The sequence below is a fragment of the Hydra vulgaris genome, chromosome 12 (genome assembly GCF_038396675.1).
Source record: "Hydra vulgaris chromosome 12, alternate assembly HydraT2T_AEP".
Taxonomy (NCBI): Eukaryota; Metazoa; Cnidaria; class Hydrozoa; order Anthoathecata; family Hydridae; genus Hydra; species Hydra vulgaris.
The window spans coordinates 5,791,458-5,809,476 of record NC_088931.1 but is presented as its reverse complement, the minus strand read 5'-3'; the positions used below and the strand labels follow the sequence as shown (position 1 = coordinate 5,809,476).

General features: G+C 28.5%; 4 protein-coding genes across 4 annotated transcripts; 1 reads left to right on the top strand and 3 right to left on the bottom strand.

Annotated features, from left to right (window-relative positions):
* Nucleotides 1–293: 293 nt before the first annotated feature.
* LOC136087803 (zinc finger MYM-type protein 1-like) lies at nucleotides 294–3,951 on the bottom strand. Its single transcript, XM_065811328.1, has 4 exons — nucleotides 3,277–3,951; nucleotides 2,510–3,152; nucleotides 718–2,434; nucleotides 294–645 (listed from the first exon to the last, which is right to left on the bottom strand). The coding sequence occupies exons 2-4, from the start codon at nucleotides 3,135–3,137 to the stop codon at nucleotides 510–512; spliced, it is 2,481 nt and encodes an 826-aa protein (XP_065667400.1). The 5' UTR covers nucleotides 3,138–3,152; nucleotides 3,277–3,951; the 3' UTR covers nucleotides 294–509.
* Nucleotides 3,952–4,418: 467 nt separating this feature from the next.
* On the bottom strand, nucleotides 4,419–5,354 carry LOC136087910 (uncharacterized). Its single transcript, XM_065811534.1, has one exon. It carries the CDS (start codon nucleotides 5,352–5,354, stop codon nucleotides 4,419–4,421), a length of 936 nt encoding a protein of 311 aa, XP_065667606.1.
* A 604-nt stretch (nucleotides 5,355–5,958) lies between these two features.
* LOC136087909 (uncharacterized) lies at nucleotides 5,959–6,306 on the bottom strand. Its single transcript, XM_065811533.1, has one exon. It carries the CDS (start codon nucleotides 6,304–6,306, stop codon nucleotides 5,959–5,961), a length of 348 nt encoding a protein of 115 aa, XP_065667605.1.
* Nucleotides 6,307–7,556: 1,250 nt separating this feature from the next.
* LOC101240379 (cytochrome c oxidase assembly factor 5) lies at nucleotides 7,557–17,811 on the top strand. The gene is made up of 3 exons (XM_065811327.1): nucleotides 7,557–7,798; nucleotides 12,796–12,897; nucleotides 17,642–17,811. The coding sequence occupies exons 1-3, from the start codon at nucleotides 7,697–7,699 to the stop codon at nucleotides 17,681–17,683; spliced, it is 246 nt and encodes an 81-aa protein (XP_065667399.1). The 5' UTR covers nucleotides 7,557–7,696; the 3' UTR covers nucleotides 17,684–17,811.
* The last annotated feature ends 208 nt before the right edge of the window (nucleotides 17,812–18,019 follow it).

Below are 18,019 nucleotides of genomic sequence, written 5' to 3'. Positions count from 1 at the left end.
GCAACGTTTAATAATTGTTTAGTCACTTTGTCAACGTTTAATAATTGTTTTGTCAGTCCAGTGTACATACATCGATTGAGGATTTAGGTTTGGGCAGACATTCTTTTAATTAAAAGTAAAGTATTTCACTATTTATATAAAAAAAGTTTAATTAAGGAGTTTATAAATTAATTTAATTCATATAACTAGGTATTTACTCTTATCTATTTATGCATATATATATATATATATATATATATATATATATATATATATATATATATATATATATACAGTGCCGTGGCGTGGTACATTTGGGCCCCCCCCCAAATCATTTTTTTGGGCCCTATTTTTGTGGCATCACATTACAGGATATATATGCGTCACATTTTTTCTAAAGGCTAAAAACATCAAAAATAAGACATATAAGTATAGACAAACGTATATGTACGGATAATTATCAGAATAATGTTTGTTATATTATATTGGTAATACTTCAAAACCTGTAATAAATCACATATTCACAATTGTCACAGAAATGACTTGTGGCGAACTTTCATACTTGCAAATTTGTTGATTATCTCCTCATAATTTAATTTTCTTGCCACATCGTTCTCAATTGACAGCATCGCCAGAGAAGACAAGCGGTCATCAACCATTGTTGACCTATAAAAAGTGAAAAGAAATGCATAGAGCTACATCTATTATGTATAAAGTAGCAAGATTAAATATACTGACCTATGAAAAGTCTTAATCAATTTTAGCTTGCTGAAGCTACGTTCAGCACTTGCGACAGTTACTGGTGAGGTAAGGATTATGCGTAACACAATGGCAAGATTTGGATAAGTTTCTTGCAGCTCTTCTTTATAAATGTAATTAAGAAAATCATGTGCAGATTTCATGTGAGTACTTTCTTTCTCCTGTACCACTATGACAAATCGTTTTAATTCCATTTCCAGATCATCCGAATCTATATCGCCAAGCTTTGCTTGCAAATTTTTGCAATATAAAGACAAAGAATTTTCTTTACAGATTTGAATAAGATTCTCAGAACGGTATAGGAAGTCATAGAGCTCTGTGATACTACTGACTTGTTCAAAACGCTCCTTTACTGATCCCATTGACATATCAAGGAGTGGTAAAAAGAAATCAACTTTAAACTTCTGTTCTAATTGGATGGTGTGAGCTTCATTGGCACACTCGTATGAATGAATCATCTTTTTTTGTCGGGAACGCACTTCTGGAAAAATTTTTGCAATGTCCAACACTTCTGCGATTTCTGATGCTTTCATGTGTGCGTCTGAAAATCCAGTTTCACGATATTGCTGAAGAAATGTATATGTGGCCTTTATTTCACTATCCAAGACATCAAGGGAAGTTGTAGAGGACTGCAGAAGCTTACTTGATTTGTTAATTTGGTATAAAACGTCATACCAAATAACGATTGACAATATGAATGGCCATGTCATCATATATTCCATCAGCGAACATACTTCTGTAGCTGTTGCGCCATCTCTCTTCTCTAGAGCATACACTTCCAATTTTTCTAATGCCTCTAATATCTCTTTCAGGCGATAGCGAAGAGGTTTCACACAGTTTATTCTACTTTCCCATCTGGTATCGGATTGAGGCTTGACAGAAATGGGTATACATGACTTTAAAATATGCCATCGAGCAGGAGATGATGAAAAGAGTGTATACAATCTTGAAAGAACTCCGAAAAAAGTAATTGCACTGTTGGATGACTTTGCACCGTCAACAATGACTAGATTAAGTGAATGGTTTGCACACGGAACATATAGAGCTTTGGGATTCATTTGAAGAAGCCTAGCTTGAACACCCTTTGCCTTTCCTTTCATGTTAGCACCGTTATCATAGGATTGGCCTCGACAGTCAAGAATATTTAATTCCCACTTTTTTGTCTGATCTAGAAAGGCATCCAAAAGCCCTTTTCCAGTGGTATCATCTACCTTGAGATATCCAAAGAAATTTTCAGAAATGTTGATACCTGTCCCAGGAATGCAAACTACTGATCGTAGGATTATGCTCATTTGTTCTTTATGTGAAACGTCTGGCGTACAATCCAAAATAATGGAAAAATATTTCGCTTTCTTTACTTTGGAAAGGTTTTCGGCTTCAATCTCCTTGGCTAACAATTCAATCAACTCATTCTGGGTATCATTGCTCAAATAATGTTCATTAGTTTCTTTCTTCTGAATCCGACGTAAAAGTTCATCGAGCACACTATCATACTTCGCCATCAATTCAAACAACCCAAGAAAGTTTCCATTGTTCTTGGAACCAATGACCTCTTGTGAACCACGGAATCCAAGATTCCTCGCAGAAAGAAATAGAGTGATGTCTAGTAATCGTTCCAATACTGCTCTCCAAAATTTTCGCTCTTTTTGAAGCAACTTGTATTGATGCTCATCAATGGTTGTTTGATTCATTATGCCTGCAATGTTGAATTTGGTAAAATATATAAATATTTATTATATTTAATGACAAAATTTTTTTTAAAACAGTTTACCTTTTCGTAATGTCATCCACTGTTCAAAGCACCTGAGATGTGTACTTCCTGTTTCATGATCATTCAGTTTTTTGGATAAACCTTCCCATGTGTTCATCCCTTGTCGGAATGGTGAATCTGATATACCAAAAAGTTTGCAACAGAAGCAAAAAACTTTATTACTTTTCATAGAATACACAAGCCATGACCGTACAATAGTTTCTCCATTCTTCATCTGTCGTTTATAATAAGTCACTGAAAATCGTCGTCTTTCTTGATTGTGTGGAAAATCTATCTCAATTTGCTTTACACCACGTTCAACAATGTCACACCTCTGTGCATCAGAAACATTTTCTGGCCAATCAGAAGGATCATCACTGAGAAAAAGAAGTGGCAGTGTTGTGGCAGTTGGTATACACTCACAGATTGCCATATTAGAGTCTCCTTCAGCAGACAAACCAAAACAAGAAACAGAATCATTTTCTGCATTGGCTGTAACATCATTATTGGTTTCTGTTATTGCTACTGATTCACCATCAGCTTGAACTGCTGGTTTCAAAAATTGTGTAAGTTTGGGGTACTTAGTTATTACTTCCCTGGCTGCAGCTGCTTCTCTTCTCTTAGCTGCACCACTTTTCACTTTCTTCATTCCAATAATTAATACCTAAAAATAGAACAGATAGTTTATAAAATTTACTTTTAGGTCCTACTATAGTACTATATCTATTTAATTTATACAAATAAATTAAATGAAAAATAATAATGTCTCCTAAAAATAATAAACTTACCGGCTCAGCTGATTCAGCCACGCTCACTACGAATTTTGAATAATGACGATTGCGTTTCGGTTTAACCAACTACACACACATCATACAGTCAAATGAAGCAACTGACACGCAGAAATCAATATTTCAAATCGTATTTCAACTCACAATTTTTTATTACTATTCTAGAAAGTTATTAAAAAAATTAAAGAAAATACTTTTTAAAATATTATAAAATTTTAAAATGTTGTATTGCTGACGGCCCACCGGGAAATATCCCGGTGTGAAAACTCCATGTGAAATAGGAAAACTCATCTTTAAATAAACTGTTCATTATAATATAAATTTGTCAATCTAGTTTGTTTTATTTACATAATTTTTTGCATGCTATTTATGATATCATAATTTGTATTATAATTTTTATTGGTTTGTAACAATTCTATTTGTCGGTTAATATTTCTCTGTAATGTCTTCAAATTTTGATTTTATATTTATATCCAGAGTTTTAAATTGTTATTTAATCTTTTGAAAATGTAGTATGTTAACTACGAAACATGTCAAGATTAAAAAATTCCGTGTTTTTCATAAAAGTATGAGTAAAAATTTTAGAGTTAAGCTACTATATAGATACAGAAACTAAACAAGGATGTCCATTCTCATCAGTTGTTTTTTTTCACATTAAAATTGTCTTAGTAGCATTTATTTTATTTTATAGTTTGAATATAATTGATAATTATCTGTTAAAATAATAAAATGCCATAAAAAATTTTATCATTTTTTAAAAAACGGGCCCCTTATATCTCGTGGGCCCCCCCCAAATGGGGTATTTGGGGGGCCTTTGCCACGGCACTGTATATATATATATATATATATATACATACATATATATATGTATATAATCTTTGAAAGTCATTTTCTTGTTATACGTTAAAATATGGGTAGAATTCAATAAATACGGCTGCGTATAAACTTTTTAAAAAATATATATATATATCTTTTAATAATATATAATTATTTCGATATTTCGCTGATCTATCGTGATCAGCGTCATTAGGTATAATAAATAAAATAGTTACAAAGAAATCGTTATAGTAATAACAAACCGTTAAAAAGATAACACTAAAAAGCCAAAATATAATACAAAAAATTTTCTCAAATAAGTGACGTCAGCAGATTTTATTAAAAAATGGCCCCCGGGATTTAGTTGTCACGTTATCACCGTCATCCCGATTGAGAACCACATCACCATTTCTTAACTCCTGTCGAACCCTAGCTTTGCTTATTTCGAGTGACTCTCTGATTTTCCGAGTTCGATATTCTGGGGCTACAGATAATGTTTTGGGGTGCAACCAATCAAACTTACCATGGCATGTTTTGGAATGTTCAGTTGCACCCGAACCGGACCATTTTTCTTTTAAGCTGTTTTTCTGGTGTTCAATACATCTCGATATCACCTTCTTTTTAGTTTCACCAATGTATATCGAATCGCATGAACATTTTAGCTGGTATACGCCAGGGTTTGCGTTTAGTGGTAGTTTAGTTTTATTGTTGCAAAAAATATTTTTTAAATTGGGAGTTGATGTGAAAATAACCTTTATGTTTTGTCTTCGAAATTCTTTACGAAGTTTTGGACCAACAATTGGTATCCAAGGTAGTTTTATAAAGGGTTGGGTATCTAATGGTTGACATGTGGTGTTTTTTGAACCGTTTTTTAAATAGTCTATAGTAATATTATTTAGAATATTCTTGTCGTGGCCATTTTCAATAAATATGTCTATTAGAAAATCAATTTCTTTTTGAAGGTATTTTTGAGAGCAAATTCTTTTTGCACAACATAAAAATCCTTTGAAAACGCCAATGATAATTTTAGGATTAATGTTCGAGTTAGGTTTAAGTTGAACATTTGTAATAGCCTCCTTTCGATGTATTTGAAATTCATAAGCTCCAGAGCCTGTGTTTGTAATATTAATATCTAGGAAATTGAGTTGTTTGAGGTCGATTTCAAGTTCCACTGTGTATTTTATGGCAGGATGTTGTTTATTTAGGATGCTCAGGAACATTTGTTGTTGTTTTATTGAAGCAAAGCGAGCGTGACAATACATCTTCATATCTCTTGTAAGTTTTTGGTTCGGATGTATAAACAATTGCTATGTTAAGGGCCTTTCTTTCTATATTTTGTAAAAACGCTTCCGCCATAACAACCATTAAAAAAAACCTATAGGACCTGAATTAGGTATTACTCGGATATTGTTTTCATATAAAAAAATAGCATATACTTAATGAAAGTTCAATTAATTGGTGAATGTCTGCAAGAGTAAGTTTAGTTCGAGTTTTTAAGTCATCAACGTCAGTGTTCAAAATATCAATAATAACCGGAATTGCTTCGTCAATGGGTATGGATGGATATAAATTGACTATATCAAATGAAACTTGAACTTCGTGAAGATCTATTATCTATTGCTTAGCTTCATTTACAAAACTATTAGAATTCATAAGTCTACTTTTATTTTTGTTCAGAGTCGGTTGAATAATTTTAACAAGATAATCAAATGTTCCATAAGGTGGTGTGTTAATTGTTGATACAACGGGGCGCATTGAGTAATCTTTTTCTGGTTTGTGAGCTTTAATCATTCCGTAAATCCTTGGTGGGTTACAATCTGATGGATACATCTTAAAGTATGTATTTGTGTCTAGCTTACCTTCTTTTCATAATTTGCACAATTGTATTTGAAATTTAGTAGTCAATGTGTATGTTGGATCATAATCAATAATTTTGCTATTTTTTATTTGTTCTTCTAATTTGAGAGATGCATCGTTTTGGTTTAATAATGCGAAACCTGTGCCTTTATTGAAAGGGTATATCTTAATAATAGAATTGTTTTTTAATTTGTTTATGGAAAGACGTTGTTGCTTAGTTATATTATCTTTCAATTTTAATTTTAGTGAATTTGTTAAAATTTGTGAACAGTTTTGTCGTAGAGTTTCTGCCTGTGTTGGTTTTTTAAGTTTTTCAAATTGTAAAGCGCAAGTTTCGATATTAGTTATAATATCCATATAAGAAATTTTTTCTGCAGTGGTACAAAATTTGGACCTAAATTGAATAGCTCAGTTGTTGATTTATCCAGAGTAACATTAGTTAAATTGAGTATAGCAGGTTTAATAACTTGATTGGGAGGATCAAAAGTATTTTTTATAATCGGTGTAATTTGTAATTTATAATATTTTTCTTTCATTTCCGTTTTTTTCTTAATATAATGGTAATTTTTTGATTTAAATTATTTCGATATTTCGCTGATCTATCGTGATTAGCGTCATCAGGTATAATAAATAAAATAGTTACAAAGAAATCGTTATAGTAAAAACAAACCGTTAAAAAGATAACACTAAAAAGCCAAAATATAATACAAAAAATTTTCTCAAATAACTGACGTCAGCAGATTTTATTAAAAAATGGCCCCCAGGTTTTAGTTGTCACGTTATCACCGTCATCCCGATTGAGAACCACATTACCATTTCTTAACTCCTGTCGAACCCTAGCTTTGCTTATTTCGAGTGACTCTCTGATTTTCCGAGTTCGATATTCTGGGGCTACAGATAATAAATCCAAAACATGCCATGGTAAGTTTGATTGGTTGCACCCCAAAACATTATCTGTAGTCCCAGAATATCGAACTCGGAAAATCAGAGAGTCACTCGAAATAAGCAAAGCTAGGGTTCGACAGGAATTAAGAAATGGTGATGTGGTTCTCAATCGGGATGACGGTGATAACGTGACAACTAAAACCCGGGGGCCATTTTTTAATAAAATCTGCTGACGTCAGTTATTTGAGAAAATTTTTTGTATTATATTTTGGCTTTTTAGTGTTATCTTTTTAACGGTTTGTTATTACTATAACGATTTCTTCGTAACTATTTTATTTATTATACCTAATTACGCTGATCACGATAGATCAGCGAAATATCGAAATAATTATATATTATTAAATATATATATATATATATTTAAAAAAAAGTTTATACGCAGCCGTATTTATTGAATTCTACCCATATATATATATATATATATATATATATATATATATATATATATATATATATATATATATATATATATATATATATATATATATATATATATATATATATATATATATATATATATATATATATATATATATATACATATATATATATATATATATATATATATAAAAAATTAATTTTTACTGCGTGAAAATAGTCTTTTTTTAAAGTAAAAACCTCCGCGTAAGTAAGCGGAGATTTACGATGAGAATTTGTTAGCAAGCATGAATAAAAAATACCTTTCTAAATTAACGTGTGATGTTAAATTATTATTTCTTGATTTTTATTTCCTTTTTTGTTGTTGCTAGAATTCTAGACCGCACGGGTTAACCAAAATTTCTGAAAATACTATACGATTCAAATGGCTGAAATCTCTGAAGAAACTACAACTCCCGCTCAAGCTTGCAATGCATTAAGAAAAGAATTGGTGAATTGCCTTCATAAGAGTGATTGCATGAAAAAAGTACTTCTTTAAAAATTTTATTTGTTTCTTTTTTAATAATGTCTGAAAATCTTTTTACCAGAATAACTCAAAACAATTTCTTCTCAAATTATAATTGATTAATTTGATTTTATTGATGAGTCAATTTTTAACAGCAAATTTTTTTACAGCGTTTTGACAAAAGATAATGTACTTGCCATCCTTAACACTTTCCAAAATACCCAATCCTGCATTCGCACACTAAAGAGTTTGCATTTAGTTTTATTAACCTTTTCCCAAACTTTAAAGGTTTTAGGGTTAGTGCTTAAATAGTGATTTAAATCAGAAAATCTAAAAATTCAATAACTCAATTTAAATTAAGTTATTAAATTTTTTATTTATTTTATATTCATACAATAAATGATATTTTTTATATGTTGGTTAAATAAATACAAGTTTAATAACTAATATTTAATATATGCAGATATTAAATATTAGTTAATAAATACTAAAAAGAGTTTGATGAGCAGAAGTATGCTTGATGATACTAACTTGCCTTTCACAATGGTTGACTATCCCAAGTTCAACAAAATGGTCCATTTTTCATATTTTATACAAGTAGAGTTATTTTACTCAAAATCGACATTGGTGAAAAATTCTTGATGCTGTCGACAAGAACAGCTTAACCAGCTGTTCAGGTTTGCTTCATTATTAGTCTGTAACCATGAGTATTGATAGTTAGAGCAAATTTTGCTACAATATATAAAGCAAAATATGGATTACGACTTATTATGTCTAAATATCCATTTTGGCCCATTTTATTGAATGCTGTTCAAAACATTTGTCAATTCTATAAACAATTTGTAAAAAATAAACCAATAGTAAATAAAAAATTTGTGGGAAATTTAAATAATTTAAAATATTATTTTAAATTATTTAACTAGAAATCATTGTAATTAGGGGATTTATTAGATTGAGTCTTTGAGAGTTTCTAGTTATATTGAAATTAGCATTATGAAACTTACTGTCAATCTGAAATTTGGTATTTTGCTTGCATAGTAAACATTAAAAAAAAATTGAAGTGTTTTAAATTGATTTGATTATATTTTTATATTGTTTTACTTAGATATGTATGAATTTAAATATAATTTAAAAGAAAGTTTATATTTCAAAAATATAAAGAAATCCAATTTAAAGCAATTAATTTCAGTTCTTTGGCAATACCCATGTTTATGAATATATAGAAATATAAAAAACACTTTATTTACGGTATTCAAAATAAATATATATTTATTAACATATGACAGTTTCAACAGAGTCTTTATCAAGTGTTAATAATTATTCACTTGATAATGACTTTGTTGAAACTTAATGCTTTAACTGAAATACTTAATGCTTATTAAATATTCAAACATTTTAGTAAAACAGATAAATATGAAATAAAAGTTACTCTAATTTTCAAAAAACATTGTTTTTTGAAAATTCAAGTAACTTTTCTCAATTCAAATGTTTAATTGGGTATTATTATAGTAAAAAACTTGTCATGTAATCTTGTTGAATACCTTTTTTTTTTTGGTATTACAAAAAGAAACAGTATTTTTCTCTGGAGAAAATACAATTTTTTTTGAAAACTACTTCACTCCCAAAGAGGCTGCAAGCAACCACTTCTGAGTCAGGAGTTACTAGAAAGCAAAGAATGGTGTTTTAAGAAGATGGGAAAAAGTTCCAAGGTCCTAATGTGTAATTAAAAAACTAATTAAACAAATTAAAGTGTTTAGGGAAGGGACAGATAAAAGGATGTGATTTTGCTGAATGGCAAGTCAAGCAAAAACAGGTTTTGGTTGATGGAACTAGATATGATAGCTTGTTTGAGCAGTGACCGTGATATTATTTGTAGAAAAGAGATACAACCCTATGACAATGGGAGAGTGACTCAAACCTGGCAGATAGAGCAAGACCAACAAGATTTACAATGTGTTTTTAGATCAAAAATAAAAAGAACATCATTAAAAGAACCAACTGTTAAAAATGCCCAAATGTTAAAACAGTTTTCCATGCAGGGATGAATAAGAGATTTTTAAAGGTAGAGAATGGAATTGAAAGTAAGAAAATAGCAAACACTATTTGCAATTTTAGCAAATGGTAACTTTGCAATTGATTGTATATATGGTTTCCGCTAGAGGTCAGTAGTGAACGATAATCTAAGAATATCAGATATATTCAGATCAACCATTAAAAAAGCTATTAAACTTAAAGAAGAAATAAAGAACACATTACATTAAGAAAATTGATCACTGCACATTGATGGTGAATGTATTAGTCACTAAGAATATCAAGTATTAATGTTGAAGAATAAACAAATGGAAGTTTAGTTCAAAACACTAAATCTATTTGACAGAAAAGCAGATAATGTTATTAAAGGTATAACAGCTATTCTTGATGAAAACAATTTATTAAAGAGTATAAAAATGCTTGTAGCAGACACTACAAATGTAAGCATTAGAAGAAAGAATGAGATTGTTAGTCAGTTACAAAAAGATTTTTAACTGAAAAGAAACTCGAAGAATCAAATGATGTCAACATTTATGTTCTTGACCAAGTCCTTCACCTAGTAATGGATGAACTTAGAGGAAAGTAGATTTCACCCAATATTGAGTATCCATTTATCCCGGAATTTGTAAAGATCTAGGAGCAGCTCAGGATGAATTTCAAGAACAGTAAAAAGTAATTACTGAAACAGCAGAATGGTCTGTTGATATCTAATTTCTATTTCATTCTATTTCAACTCAAATATTCCGCTTTTTTGAAGAATCTGGAATATTTCCTTAAGTAAAGTTTCACTATTCCTGAGCAATACTTGCTCTTTTGGCATTTATTCTTCTACCAGGGAGAAGAGACTCACTAATCTACATTTATAGATTCATCTCTTACAGATGGGCAGACCATTGGTTTACTGACCAAATGTACAATGCAGGTGATTATCGGAAGCTATGTAGCAGCTTGTGCGGTCATGAAAAACTCATAAAAATAGTTTTGGAATAAGGAACCATCAAGACTGAAAATTCTAAAACAAACCATTGTGCAGAACAATCAAGTGTCTTCAAGATCTTTTTGATATCTGTAAAAAGAAAGAGAACCTTTAGCTTATATTTATTTTGTCTAACACTTGTATATAATGTTTTTATTATTTTGTCTAACAAATTGCAAAAAATTTTGTCTAACAAATTGTATATGTTTTAATGTTACACAACATTTTTGCGATGTATGCAGTAGCTTATCGTACTTGTAGAACTGTTATTTAAGTTTGTAATTTTATAATTATTTATAATTTAGAATGTTATGATGTAACAATAAACTTTTAAATAAAATTTTAAAATTGTTTTTTATTGATCATAAAATTGTTTGAAATCTTATCCATACGCATATAAGGTAAATTTGAATTTTTGGTTTGTGGGTGACATTTTTCAACATGAAAATCAAATTAATGTTTTTTTGTTATTTTTGTACAAACATTCATTGATTTATGACCCAGGAACAAGTGATCACAAAAAGTCATAACCCTGATATACATTTCAAGTCATCTGATATCATTCCACCAATATCAAATATCAATTTTGTTATTTGTTTTGCTAAAATTATGCTAGGGCCTGTATTGATATTAGCTATTATATTTGTTTCAATATGCATAATCTTACATTTGATTGAAGTTTCATTTCTTTGACCATCCCATAAGATTCAATTAGATTGTTTTGAAATATTTCTTTATCAATTTGGCGTCTTAATTTTTGAAATTCACTTAATCGTCTATTTGTTTGAAACTCTTATAATAAAATACCTCTTACATTCTTATTTAGTTATATAATTATTTAGCACCTCCTAAATTCACAATCTTATTTAATTAGAGAGGAAACTATAAATATGCATTCTAGGATCTGGTAGCAATTTTGAGTTATTGTCACCAAAAAAGTTTAAAGGACCTATTTTAATTTAAAACTGGTCTTTATAACTTTTAGAAAATTATTTATAAATATTATACCTGTTTACAAGTTTTTTTTTTTTGGTTTTATAATACTAGTTAAAATATATATTTTTAATTTTTATATTTTATTCTATTATTACTTTCATTAGTATTCAATGACAAATCGAGGTGGGAGGTAATTTCCCCCTCCCCCACCTATATATTTTGGAAATAATTTTTTTTTGTATATTTAAATATTCAACAAAGTGTGTTGTTTGGAATAGTAAATTAGGAAGGCCATTTAAAAGGTATTAGTAAAATTATTTGGTGCAAAAGAAAAGAAGTCAAAGTGTTAGACTATTATTCTAAAAACATTAACTAAAAAAGTTGTATGATTAGTGGGCTTGCTTGCTCACAAATCATTAAACCTGAAAATCACCCTATACAAGATAGTCTGAATCTTCCAAATCAAAAAGTCGCCTCTCTGTTTCCTAGATGGTCTGGATTCATCAAATTAAAAAAAATAAAAATTGCCCTCTTTACTGTATGGTCTGGATCCACACCTAATTCTGATCACTATTTTTATAATTTATATTATTGTTATTAGTAGTACTTTTTATTAATATAATTATTTTTAAAAATATAAGAATAATTATTGTTATTGCTACTCCACCACTTTTATTATTATTGTTATTATTATTATTGTTGTTGTTATAAACTTTTTAAGGTTACTACAATTATTAAAATACTGAATAAATATAACCCTTAGAATAAAGTATTTTTATAATTACTACAATTTTTACAGTAGGTATATATTAATATTTTTTTTTTTTTTCATATTAGTAATTACTTCTATTCAAAAATTTCCTTGATGTAACAATCTTTCAGAATACATTTAATTTTTAAAACCTTTTCCAATAAATATAGTATAAAAAAATGCAACAATTTTGCAATTGCAAGAAAAATTTTTATGTAAATGTAAATTAAAAAAATTTTTTTTTTTATTATATCTTTATGTTTTATAGATTTTATGAGATGATATTACATTAAATTTTGATGCAGGGTTTTTTCTCTATCTGAGGATGGCAAAACTATGGGAGAATGTATGAAAAAAGAAGCAGATGGTGTCAACACGGAATGTAGAGTTACTATATACTCATTTTATGAATGCAGAAGATCAATGGTAATTACTTTAATAATTTATGTGTGTGTGTGTGTATATATATACAGGTCTGGGAAGGAGTAAATGAGTGCAAGAGCGAAGAAAAGGTCTTTTAAAACAAACATGGCTAGCCATACAAGCTGCTCCACTAAATAGCTTTTTATGAAAGCTTTTGATTTTTGCATGAGCTATCTGTTTATTCATTAAAAAATTGCTTAATTAAATACAAAATTTGATTTTATACTCGTTACAAGCTTGTAACGTTAATATTACAAGAATATATACGTAACGAGTGTCATTTATCATGCTGTGAAAAAATTCTTTTATTTAACAACTTTACTTATTTGATAGCAAATTTGACAAATAAAGGGCTATAAAAGTTTTTACTGCTTATAAAAAAATGTTTATATTTTTTTACTGTAATATAATCCAGGAAGTTGAAGAGTTGTTAATACTACTCTACTACTGCTGTTAATACTACTTTAATACTACTAGTGTATTATTTAATAATACTCTAACCCTATGAGGTTTAAGTGTTTATATAATTACAATTTTTTTTAGCAGAACATTTAATTGTGCATTACATTTTTTTATTTTGCTCAAGTTGATACAAATTTAAATAATTCATTATAGTTAATACATAAAATATATAATTTATTACATAATATGAAAATTATTACTCAATCATTTAGTGCGTAATCATTATGCATTAAAATCATTACTAATGATTTTTTACTATAATATTAGTTTAAGCAAAAAGAAAAAAAGGAGTTGAAACATACAAAAAGAATGTTTTATTTTTTCAAATGTATTTTTAAAAATGTTAAATATTATAAACTGAGTTTTAAATAATTACTTTAATAGGAAGACATAGCATTGACTAAGAAAAAGATTTACAGCAGAACATTATCAATTTATTTTTTCATAATAGTATTTTTAAAAGAAACTGATTTTTTATTTAATAAATCTACCAGTTAGTCTAATCTAATTAAAAACATTTGGATTTCAATTGGCACACTTTTTAATTTTTTTTCGCAATAACTTTTTCTTTGAAAAATCTATGAATTCAACTAAGATTTTGGCATGGGGCAGCAATCTTTTCTTTCATTATTCTTCATTTTTTTCTTCTTTTTCTAAAAACACTATAAATTAATGTAACAAAAATAAGGTTGAAAATTTGTTTTATACATACGCTATAGTAGATTTTTTTTGTCTGTAACAGTCAATATCACTATATCATAAATAACATTCGCAAAATGGTTTATAAAAGAAAACCATTATTGTTGTAGCTAAAATGAAAAACACAAAAGTCATTTTGAAAATAAGTCAATAGTTGTATAATAAACTGCAAAGCTTTTTTAAAGGAAAAGTTATTGCAAAAAAAAAAATTAAAAAGAGCGCTAATTGAAATGTAAATGTTTTTAATTAGATTGTACTAACTGATTGGTTTCTTAAATAAAAAATCAGTTTCTTATTAAAATACCATAATGAAAAAATAAATTGATAATATTCTGTAGTAATTTTTTTTCTTAGTGCTATGTCTTCCTATTAAAGCAATTATTTAGAACCCAACTTATAATATTTAACATTTAAAAAAGTGTGAGAGAAATAGAGAGAGAAATAAAAAATGAAATGACGAGATTTCCTGTTTAATTAAACTCACTTTGTTTTACACTTATATCTTAAATTTAATTATACATCTAATCTTTACATAAATATAAGCTCGGAGCATAAATTAACAACTTAATTTACGCTATATATATATATATATATATATATATATATATATATATATATATATATATATATATATATATATATATATATATATATATATATATATATATATATATATATATATATATATCTATGTATGTATGTATGTATGTATGTATGTATGTATGTATGTATGTATAAGGTCATCAGACAACACTGAATGTTTGGACCTAACTACCGTCTGATCAATCTTCTCTCTATTATTAACAGTTTTTGAATATTTGATTAACAAATTTCTAACATCCCATCTTGAGTCAAATAACTTACTGTCTGACACCCAATATGGTTTTTGATCTTCTTGTTCTAAAGCTGACTTGCTAACTGCTGTGACTAAAAGATTCTATTGTGCATTAGATAGAGGAGGTAAAGTGAGGGCTATTGTTCTTGACATATCTAAAGCTTTCAGTAAAGTTCAGCATGCTGGTCTTCTCCACAAGCTTGCTTCATATGGTGTATCTATAAATATTTTTGAGATTATCAAATCATTTCTTTCTAACTGCTTTATTAAAGTCATCCTTGATGGCCAACACTTTTCTTCATTTCCAGTAATTCTGGGGTACCTAAAGGGCCTATCTTCTTTCTTTAATGATCAACCTTACATCTATTCTATTTAATAATGATCAAACTTACATCTAAACCATTTGTTAACAATCAACCTTACATCTTAAGTGGCTCTATTTGCTGACGACTCAACTTTATAGTCATGACTTGACAAAAAGTCTTTTCTTTTTGATCGCTTAAAACATGCAACTGATCCTAAATCTGATCTCACTTTTGTAACAGTTTGCTTGCAGTGGCTTGTATATTTTAAATCCAACAAAACTCAGGTATTTACTGCAAATAACTATTCCAACATGTCAATATTATTATATTAATGATTGGTAACCTCTTACTGAGTCCTCTTCTTTACGTTTTCTTGGACTATCATTTACTACTGACCTCTTATGTAAGCCATATATACAATCGATTGCAAAGTTAACATCTGCTATGTTGGCTTCGTTGTGCTCGCTATTATCTCACTCTCGATTTCATTCTCTACCTCATCAATTTGTCACTGTATGGAATACTGTTGTCATATTTGGATTGTTTCTTCTAATGATGCTCTTTCTTCTCTCGACAAGGTCTGAACATGCATTTTAAACCTAGTGGGAACTGCTTTTTCTGCCTGTTTCCCATTCTTTCACCGTTTGTTGTAGTCTGCTTGTATACAGATTGCCCAATACTACCATCAAATCCAAATTTGTGTTGCAATAAAAGCCTTTTAATAGATGATAAATCGAATGAATTAATAACTTCTTCTTGCAACAGGCACAAACGAAAGGCTGTATGATCTAAAAGCGCTTGAAGACTTTCTTAAGCTGAATAATCTGACACTGCAAATTTGGTTTCTGGTGGCATACAGTTTTTTTTTTCATCTCTTAGAGTGTTGTAAGTTGGATAAATGTTGGATCTAACAGTCATGTCTTCATTTTTTAGTCATTGGTATTGTTAACCTACAATCCAGTAAAATAGCTGAAGTTTTTGTAGGAGAATATGGTGTAGGAGACCCATCTGACTCAGCTTTGAGCATTTGACCTAGAAGTTATGCATCTTTTAGCCTGCCTTCTTGCTTTAAAAGATGAATACCAATAATATTCATTTATTACACCTTAAAATGACATTAGCATCCATAACTGTGGCTAAGTATTACATTATAAATGTTAAATTGTAATAAAATAAGAATCAATACTGTTGTTATGCAAAAGTAATTAAATAAAACTGTGCAACAATGTAAACAAAATTGTAAAAAAGTTGTCAGCTTTTTCAAATTATTATAAAGCTATTCTGGAATGTGATTAAAAATTATTTGTCAACAAATATAATAACTCCAGAACTTTAATTAGATTTATATATATATATATATATATATATATATATATATATATATATATATATATATATATATATATATATATATATATATATATATATATATATATATATATATATATATATATATATATATATATATATAATTGTATATGATTTTCAGACAAATCTAAAAATCATATACAATATGATTTGTCTAAAAAAAGTGGGTGGGTGGGAAAATTTTCCGAAAATTAATAAACATCTTTTCCCATGTTTTAAGCACTTAAGACTAATGCGTATGTAAGAGTTTGGAGTGATTGAAAACATTTTATTATTATTTAAATTTCAAATTATTTAAATACCATTATGATTCTTGTTTTTCAATGTTTGTGGTTACTCGTGATTTATAAAAGATGTTTAGAAATGAAAAGTTATCTTTATAAGATATAAGGGAATATCAATAAAGTACGCAGGCAGTAAAAACACCAATTTAGGACCCTCCTTTTCCCTTGTACGCACCTGCATACTTTCAACAATCCTCCTCGCCCTCTGCCAATGTACGCACTATTTATTACAAAGTCAACCTCATTCCTTCCCTAACGCATACATTTTTCAGAACATTAAAACAAAAAAACCTTTATTTAATTCGACATTTCTCTGTTAACATAACATAATATTGATTTTTAAACTCGTAAAATCCAATTCTTTTGTTTATAAGATATTTATTTAAAGACTTATTTTGAGATAGAAAACAAAAGATGTTTAAACCGCGCACGTACTCGCTGTCTGAAACACTTCCCTCTACCCTGTACGCATTTATATGTTTTCGAGTTACATCTACCCCCTCCTCCCCTATATATGCGCACGTACTTAATGAAAACCCCAGAGTTAAGTTAAACATATTTATACATTTTTCTAACCATTTTTAGTTATCCTATTTTTAAATACTGTTCAACTGATTAAGTTATAACGATGAAGATTAGTAACGATAAACGATTCAAATAAATATTATAACGATAAAAGATAACGACATTCTTTAACGTTATTACTTTATTTTACAACTTACAGCTTGTCTAAAATGAGTTTGTTTGGAGTCGAAGTAAATCAAATAACTAATTTTTTTAATTTTTTTTTTCAGTTAGACATGCGAACCAGATTTCGAGGAAGAAAAGAAGTTTAAAACATTTGTTAATACAAAAGTGAAAAGTAATTGACAAAAAGACAAGAAAAAACATCGAATTAAAATATTAAACAATTTAATGCTTTAGCAATTTAAAACATATTTTTATGATCAAGCAAATATTTTGTTACATTTATTTTTACTCTCATCAACATTTTATTATTGCTTAACCACCATTTGCATTATGGCTTCAAGCCATGTTGTGGTTACCAAAGGTTAGCTGTAAAGCTTTTGTCGCTTTTGTCAAAGCATCTTCTGTGAGTTTTTAAATCTTTCTTAGAACAAAAATAAAAATTCAAGTTAGTGAGTTTTTTGCTTGGCCTTCAAAAAAAAAAT